The 9,527-nt window shown below is 35.7% G+C and overlaps 1 protein-coding gene across 2 annotated transcripts in view; it reads left to right on the forward strand.

Moving 5' to 3' along the window:
- The window catches only part of Brca2 (BRCA2 DNA repair associated), a 77,427-nt gene extending 68,662 nt beyond the window's left edge, over nt 1–8,765 (forward strand). The window contains exons 25-27 of one of the 2 annotated variants that reach the window (XM_046454254.2): nt 4,371–4,615; nt 6,131–6,277; nt 7,179–8,765. In XM_046454254.2, the coding sequence (XP_046310210.1) occupies nt 4,371–4,615; nt 6,131–6,277; nt 7,179–7,808 (1,022 nt within the window). In that variant the 3' untranslated portion in view covers nt 7,809–8,765. Of the gene's footprint in view, nt 1–4,370; nt 4,616–6,130; nt 6,278–6,620 lie in introns of both variants that reach the window. The other variant, XM_058582516.1, reaches the window with a different exon arrangement.
- The last annotated feature ends 762 nt before the right edge of the window (nt 8,766–9,527 follow it).

Below are 9,527 nucleotides of genomic sequence, written 5' to 3' on the forward strand. Positions count from 1 at the left end.
TGAGCCACAACCCCTGCCCCATCCCTGGTCTTTTAAGGAGCTTCCATACTGATTTCCATAGTGGTTGAACTAATTTACAATCCCACCAATAGTTTAAATGTTCCGTTTTCTCTACATCCTCCCCAGCATTTATTATTATTTGTATTCTTGCTGACTGAAATTCTGACTTCTGACTGGTGTGAGATGGAATCTCAGTGTAGTTTTGATTTGCATTTTCCTAATTGTTAATGATGTTGGAACATTTTTTTTATATATTCACTGGCCATTTGTATTTTTCCTTTTGAGAAGTGTCTCTTTAATTCGTTTGCCCATTTCTTATTGGATCATTTGATTTTTTTTGGTGTGAATGTTTTTTTGAGTTCTTTATATATATTATATTTTAATTCTGTGTCAGAAGAGTAGTTAGTGAAGAATTTCTCCCATCCTGTAGGTTCTCTCTTCATATTCCAGCAATGGCTAGGCACTAAACAGGAAACTTTGCTGTGCAGAAGCTTTTAATTTGATGTCATCCCATTTATTAACTCTTGGCATTATTTCCAGAGCTCTAGGGGTCCTAATGAGAAAGTTGTGGCCTGTGCCTATATGTTGTAGTGTTGACCCTACATTTTCTTTTAGGAGTTGCATAGTTTTGATCTAATTTCTAGGTCTTTGATCCATTTTGAGTTGATTTTTTTGTGCAGGGTGAAAGAGAAGGCTCAAGTTTCATTCTTCTACTATGGATAACCAGTTTTTCCAGTACCATTTGTTAAGATTGTCTTTTGGAGGAAACCCTTACAAACTCATTCTATGAAGTTAGTATCACTGTGAAACCAAAACTAGACGGACACTTCAAAGAAAGAAAACTTTAGACCAATATCCCTGGTGAACACAGGTGCAAAAATTCTTTATAAAAAATACCAGCAAATAGCGTACGAAAGCATATTAAAAAGATACTGCAGCTGGGCATAGTGGTGCATGCCTGTAATCCCAGCAGCTTAAAGACTGAGGCAGAAGGATCCCAAGTTCAAAGCCAGCCTCAGCAATGGCTAGGCACTAAGCAAGTCAGTGAGACCCTGTCTCTAAATAAATACAAAATAGGGCTGGGCATATGACTCAGTGGTCAAGTGCCCCTGAGTTCAATCCCCAGTACCAAAAAAATTTTAAAAAAGATAGTGCACCATGATCAAGTGGGGTTCATCCCACGTATGCAAGAATGGTTCAACATACAGAAATCAATAAGTATAATTCACAACATCATTAAACTCAAAGACAAGAATCACACAATTATCTCCATAGATGAAGAAAACACTTGTGATGAAATACAGTGTCCACTCATATTCAAAACACAAGAAAAACTAGAGATAGTAGGAACATACATCAATATTATAAAAACTCTATATGTTAAACCCAAAGCCAACATCATTCTAAATGAAGAAAAAGTAAAAGTATTTCCTCTAAAAACTGGAACAAGACAGGGATACCCTCTTTTACCACTTCTTTTTGACACACTCCAACTCTGGCCAGAGCAATTAGGCAAAAGAAAGAAATTAAGGGGATACCAATAGGAAAAGAAGAGGTCAAACCATCCCTATTTGACAATGACATAATCCTATATTTAGAAGGCCCCAAAAACTACACCAGAAAACTTCTAGAACTCATAAACAAATTCATCAAAGTAGCAGGATATAAAGTTAACAACATAAATCAATTGTGTTCCTATACTCCAATGATGAATCAGCTGAAAAGAGAAATTAGGAGGACTACCCCATTCACAATCACCTCAAAAAAAAAAAGAAAAGAAAAAGAAAAAAAAAACTTGGGAATTAATCTAAAGAAAAGAGTTACAATGAAAACTACACAACACCAAAGAAAGAAATTAAAGAAGGCCTTAGAAGGTGGAAAGATTTCTCATGTTCTTGCATAGACAGATTGAATATTGTCAAAATGGCCATGCTACCAAAAGTGCTATGCAAATTTAATACAATTCCTATTAAAATTCCAAAGACATTCTTTATAGAAGTAGAAAAGGCAGTTACAAAATTTATTTGGAGAAATAAGAGGCCCAGAATAGCCAAAACAATCCTTAGAAAAGTGAAGCAGGAGGCATCACAATACAAGACCTTAAATTACACTGCAGAGCTATAGTAACAAAAACGGCATGGTTTTGGCACAAAAACAGACATGAAGACCAGTGGAATAGAACAGAAGAGACAAATTCACACAAATACAATCTCACACTAGACAGAAATGCCATAAACATATATTGGAGAAAAGATAGCCTCTTCAACGAATGGTGCTGGGAAAACTGGAAATCCAGATGTAGCAGGATGGAATTTAACACCTCTCTCTCACCCTGCATAAAACTCAACTCACAGTGGCTCAAAGACCTAGGCATTAACGGCTGGTAGAGCACTTGCCTCACATGTGTGAGGCACTGGGTTCGATCCTTAGCACAACATAAAAATAAAGATATTGTGTCCATCTACAACTAAAAGAATTTAAAAAAAAAAAAAAAAAAAAAAAACTAGTCATTAGGTCAGAAACCCTGAACCTACTAGAAGAAAATGTTAAACCCAACACTCCATCATGTCAGCTTAGGAACCAAATTCCTTAATAAGACTCCTAAAGCATAAGAAGTAAAATCAAGAATCAATAAATGGGATGATATCAAACTTTAAAAAAAAAAACCTTCTTCACAGCAAAAGAAACAATCAGGAACATGAAGAGAGAGCCCACAGAATCAGAGAAAAATCATTGCCACCTATACTTAAGATAAAGCATTAACTCTAGGATATATAAAGAACTCAGAAAAACTTAACACCCAAAAAACAACCCAATCAATAAATGGGCAAAGGACTGAACAGAAGCTTCACAGAAGAAATATGAATGGGTCAATAAATATATAAAAAAAAAGTTCAACATCTCTAGCAATTAGAAAAATGCAAATTAGAACTACACTGAGATTTCATCTCCAGTCAAAATGGCAATTTATCAAGAACACAACAAATGTTGGTGAGGATGTGGGAGAAAAGCATAGACTCATACATTTCTGGTGGGAATGCAGATTGGTGCAACCACTCTGGAGAGCAGTATGGAGATTCCTCAGAACACTAGGTATGGAACCACCATTTGACTTGGCTATACCACTCCTAGGTATATATTCAAGGCAGCTAAAATCAGCATAGTACAGTGAAGTGGCCACATCAATGTTTATAGAAGCTCAATTCATAGTAGCCAAGCAACTAAGTGCTCTTCAACAAATGAATGGATAAAGAAAATGTGGTATATATACACAGTGGAATATTACTCAGCCATAAAAAAGAATGGCTATGACATTTGCTGGTAAATGGATGGACTGGAGACTAGCATGCTAAGTGAAATAAGCCAATCCCAAAAAACCAAAGGCAGAATGTTCTGTCTGATATGCAGATGCTTAACATACAATGGGAGGCAGTGAATAGAAGTTCAGTGGATTAGACAAAGGGGAATGAAGGGAAGAGGGGAAGATAGGAATAGGAAAGACAATGGAATTAACTTTCCCATGTACATATATGAATACACCACAGTGAATCTCCGCACCATGTGCATCCACAGGACCGGTAAACTTCATGTTTGTATAAATGTCATAATACACTGTTATATGTAACTAAAAAGAACAGATAAAAAATTTTAAAAAGCATGAAGGGCAGTGTTGGGGCAGGGGCTCTTTTCTCCAGAGTATTTTTCAGCACCTTTGTCAAGGATTGGATGACTATAGATGTGGAGGTTTGTCTGTGTCTTCTTTTCTGTACTACTGGTTTGTGTGTGTGTTTTATGTGCCAGTACCATGCAGTTTTTGTTACTATAGCTCTGTAGTATAATTTGAAGTCAAGTGCCTCCAGCATTGCTTTTTTTGGCTTAAAATTGCTTTAGTTATTTCTGGGTCTTTTATCCTTCCAAATGAATTTTAGAATTGTTTTTACTAGTTCTGTGAAGAATGTTATTTTATATTTTGGGAACCGCATTGAATCTGTATTGCTTTTGGTAATATGGCCATATTAACAATATTAAGTCTGCTTATCCATGAACATGGGAGATCTTTCCATATTCTGAGGTCTTCTCTAATTTTTTTCTGCAGTGTTCTATGGTTTTCATTGTAGAGGACTTTCACCTCTTTGGTTAGATTTATTCTTACGTATTTAAAAAAATTTTTTTAGGCTACTGTGAATGGAATTGTTTTTCTGATTTCTTTCTCAGCAGATTCACTGTTGATATATAGGAAAGCTACTGGGTTTTGTATGTAGTAAAAACAGTTATTTTGTTTTTATTATTAGCATATATTAAAATAAATAGGCATATTAGCAGTCCCTTACATTTTTGAATTTATCTGATGATTTTTTTTTTCATTCAAGGTCTTGCTCCTTTGGTCTATTTGACAGATGAATGTCATGATTTATTGGCAATAAAGTTTTGGATCGATCTTAATGAAGACATTATTAAACCTCATGTGCTAATTGCTGCAAGCAACCTGCAGTGGCGTCCAGAATCCAAGTCAGGAATCCCTACTTTATTTGCTGGAGATTTCTCCGTGTTCTCTGGCAGTCCAAGAGAGGGCCACTTTCAACAGAGGTTAAACAAAATGAAAAATACTATTGAGGTAAAATTACTTTCATCTTTACCACAAATTTGGGTAATAGTCTCCTATTTTGATGGTCCAACATCAAGGAGAAACGACTTTTATGAAAATTAAGTAGTTGAGGGAGTATTTAAGATGAGGTTTCACTCCATATTAATTACCCACGAACCTGAGGAGACAGGGGACTGGGCAAATGACCAGCTACTGGGGAGAGAAGAGTGTCTTGAAGGGAATCGAGTTCAGAGATACAGACCAGTAGGCAGACTAGAAATTGGAATCGAGAATATGAGTTCCCTGTGGTTCACAGCAGTCGGCCTTGTGATTAGTTAATAATGTGACCACAAATTTACATTGATACTCGTATCTTGTATCTTAACAGTTTATACCTCTTTGATTTCAATGAATCCCAAATAGACTCTAGAATTACTTTCCCTAGATCATATATGCGTTTTATGTACTAATATTAGCTAGTGTTTATTGAGTGCTTACTCTGTGTCAGGCTTTGTTCTAAGCCTGAGTCATTTAATTCTCCCCAAAACCCTATGAAGTGGGGAAGTGTTTTTTGCATTTTATTGATGAAAAACAGAAGTTAAATGGCTTGTCCTTTATTATATGCCAAGTTGGAAGGACCATGATTCACACTTAGGCCATCTGAATGCAGAATTCAGAACTCTTACCTACTAGGCAGGTGCTGTCTCCCTGTAAAATTTTGCATTTTATAAATTGATAACTAGTGACAATTTATTTTTTAAAAGGTTAATTCTGTAGTTTAAATGTGCAAGGTGTGGTATTCAAAATTTGTGCAAATAGCATTTTAAAAGCATCAGAATAGCTAGCATGTAAAGGAATTTTGTGTTTGTATTTTGCTTAAAAAATCTCAATATGCATAGTGAAGAATAATATTCTGATTTATCTAGTTTCTGAATTGTGGGTAGGAGTTGTATTCATTATTTGGTGCTCCTACGGGGTCCCTACTGCTTTTATCCCAGATTTTTAAAGCTTTAGGTTAGGTATAAAATTGCTGGGATTTGGCCAGTTGTGGCTCCTGAAATACCGGTTCCATGTAGTTTAACCTGAATGTTATTTCAGTTAATGCTTGGGACAGTTGTGCAATGAGTGAGGCAGGTCTTTGGTTTTACCTCCCCAACAAGGACTCAGTGGGAGTGATGGTTTCCAGCTGTGAGGCAGCATATAGAATGGAAAGTGAGGCCTGAGGTTCCACTCCAAATCCAGTGTCTTGATAATCTTCCTGGTGATTGGGAAGATCTCTTTTTCCTTAACACACACACTCTCCCTGTCCTTTTCCACTCTTCCTTCTATTTCTCACTCCTCAGCCCCTTCCTTCAACAGCTAGGTGCCCCTAAATCACTGGTGTTTGTTTTGAATTTTTGTATTGGCATGTTGGACAATTGCTATCAAATTTCGGTTGTCTCGTGGTTTGTTTCTGGTCTCAATTTATTATTTTTGGTCTTAAAGGAAATAACTTGCTGGAAACATTAATTCTGAGTTTATAACTCTTCCAATTTGTTTTCTCAGAATATTGACATATTTTGCAATGACGCAGAAAAGAAACTTATGCATCTACTTAATGCAAATGATCCCAAGTGCTCCACCCCTAATAAAGAGTACACATCAGAGCCACACACTACTCAAACAGTCCTTGGTACAGGAAATAAGTTTCTGGTAAGTTCATGTAAATTTAAGAAATATTATATATGGAGGCAATGATATATTCTGGTGCATATGTGACATGGTAAAAATGTGATTAAAGTTAATTAGAAAGTGTGGTTAATTGGTAGGCAGCTGCTATTGGTATAGGCTACTTGAAAATTATATTGTTTATTGAAATAGCAATTTTATAAAATTCTTTGGGGGCATACTACAAACAAGTACTTTAATTTTTAGCATTCAAACTACATGTTAGATTAAAAAGCCCTTTAGGGCTGTTTCTTTTTTGCTAGAAGAGCTCTTCTTTGCCATTAAAGTTCTTTGTTTATTTATTTATTTATTTTCCTTTTCTTTTCAGAATCAGGCATTGAACCCAGTGGCGCTCTACCACTGAGCCACAACCCTAGTCCTTTTTATTTTTTTGAGACAGGGTCTTATTAAGTTGCAGATTGAACCTGCCATCTTCCTGCTTCAGCCTGAGTAGCTAGGATTACAGACATGGCTTCCATAGAGGTGTTTCTAAGCTCAATTTAACTCACAAAATCACAGTAGATGTAAATCAACCTGAAGCCTTTACTATTGGTTAAATAGCTAACACATGCTAAGTGTGGCTACATTAACACATTTAATCTTTACAACAACCCTATGAGATAAAAGCTATTTTACACATGAGAAGACTGTGGCATTTTGAGAGGTTGTAGATAGACACAATGTCTTTATTTATTTTTTTAATTTGTTTTATTTTTATGTGGTGCCAGGATCAAACCAAATGCCTCATGCATGGTAGGCAAGTGCTCCACCACTGAGCCATAACACCAGCCTGAGAATGTAGTATTTTTAAAGAAAGGTTAATTTGATTTTGTTTTAAATACTGTTACGTAATTATGATAGGCTACTTTTTAATTTGTTTTATTAGATGTCTTCTCCTAATAGTGAGATAAATTATCAGAGTCCATTATCACTTTGTACGCCAAAAGGGAAGTCTGTGCCCACACCTGTGTCCACTCGCATGACCTCAAAGTCCTGTTCTAAAGGAGAGAAAGAGATTGATGACCCAAAAAACTGCAAAAAGAGAAGAGCCTTGGATTTCTTAAGCAGACTGCCTCTACCTCCGCCTGTTAGTCCCATTTGTACATTTGTTTCTCCTGCTGCACAGAAGGCATTTCAGCCACCACGAAGTTGTGGCAGCAAATACGAAACACCTATAAAGAAAAAAGAATTGAATTCTCCTCAAATGACTCCACTTAAAAAATTCAATGAAATTTCTCTTCTGGAAAGTGATTCAATACCTGATGAAGAACTTGCACTGATAAATACCCAAGCCATTCTGTCTGGTTCAGCAGGAAAAAGTCAACTATCTATCAGTGACTCCATGAGGACTGCCCCCTCGGGTTCAAGGGACTCTCTTAGACAGAAAAGACATATGACATCACTGGTCAGAGATCAAGAGAATTCCCAAAGCAGCACAGAAGAATGTGGGACCAGTATTCAGGACACAAGTGCAATAAGTAATATGTCTAAGAGATTGCAAAGGCAACAAAAATGAAAAGATAATACATTAGTTACTGACTGACTTGGTCTTTCCAGTTTGTAAGACATGCACAGTTTCAAACTGCACATCAGTATTTGTATAAAAGACATGAGAAGGTTTCAGATTTACCTAAGTATTTGTATGTCATAGAGACATTCTTTCCTTGATTCTATTCTGGTATGCTTTTATTTCAGTTGTCTACCTTAACTGTATTTAGTAACTAATCCAAAAAATCTTGTTTAAATCTTTGATTGGATTGAATCACTACAGTGTTATAAAAGTAAATATGTTTTCTTTTAGACTGTGTCATTGTATAATTAAAACAAGGTTCTTAGAACAGTTATTTTGACTTGTAGTTAACTTTAGAAGTTTTTTCTTGTTTGTTTTAAAGAGGTGACCTCCTATGAAATAGTTTTCATACGCATAATGCATGTGTTGGTTTTGCTATAGTTCCATCCTATGCAAAAGTCAGGATGAATAGATATGTAGAGTTTTCTTCTGACCAATTCTTCATTCTTAAGTCAGCATGACTACAAAAAAAAAAAATAGAACCCTCAAGAGTAAAGCCTTTGTATGATTCCATTGTGACCTCTGAAATTAAATTACTTCAAGAGTTAACCTTTTTTAAAACAGTCATCCAGACTGCAGTCTCAGAGATAGTCTTCCTCTCAAGTTGTACTGCTTCTACCTGCTGTGTCTTCAGCACCATCCCAGGACCTGAAATGCTCTTCCCATGAAGCCCACCAAGGCAGAGGTTGGCCAAGGCAGAGGTTGGCAAGTTGAATTAAGATGATATTCTGTTGTTACTTTCTTAGGTTTAAAGAGGAAAGGGATACAGCAGTTCTAATTAAGAGTTAATAGTATGAAGAAGCTTGTAAGTCAGGTGTTTTTAACATATCCTAAATTTATATGTAATATTTGTTCAAATCTAAACACATTTCAAAACTAAGAATAAATTCTTCTAAAAACGAACTATTTCCTTCCTTAACTGTGATCCATTATTTTTCTCTCCTCCAAAAAGCATTCATATAATAGTCTGTTCTTCTATTCTTAAGTATTCTACTGGTCTTGTTAATGTGATTTAAGTTTTGTCCATAACGCAATTTGGTCTTCACATCCTGACTGTTCTCCTAATGATCCACTCTATACTGGATAAAACTAGAGTTTCATGTGAACAGGAAGGAGTTTAAAATTAAGATTTCCTTTCTGAATCCTAGAAAACAAACATGCTATTACCTCCTCCATTCTCATTCATACTACTTGTTACTGAAATAATCTAATGCACACACTTCTTTTTTAAATTATAAATAACATCCAAGCTACATGAATAAAATATGAGGCTTGAGTATATTATCACCCCAAAAGTGACAAATTAATGATTACAAAGTCAACAGTGTATGCTGCATGATAAGGAATAAGTGGTAAAAACAGTTTGTGTTATTCAGCAATCACTTAGTGAGAGCCTACTGTGTGAACAGAGCACTTGCCAGCCCTATAAATAATGTAAACAGTAATACAAGTCAAAGTTGGGTGTTCAAAGTTTATATAAATTAGAAGCCATGGGAGTTGAAAACTAGACCACTTCTAAATGGGATAAAGTTGGTGGCATTTAATCAGTTACCTTAATGCTTCTAAACCAAGTATTTCAGGAGTCTTCTAAGAAAAGAGATTGGCCAGGAACTCTTTTAGAACCTAATAATAACTCTGGATCTATAACCCAGAGCCACTTCTCCA

Source organism: Marmota monax, unplaced genomic scaffold (genome assembly GCF_021218885.2).
Source record: "Marmota monax isolate L192 unplaced genomic scaffold, Marmota_monax_Labrador192_F-V1.1 WCK01_AAM20220418_F8-fsc00011, whole genome shotgun sequence".
In the NCBI taxonomy this organism is placed as follows: Eukaryota; Metazoa; Chordata; class Mammalia; order Rodentia; family Sciuridae; genus Marmota; species Marmota monax.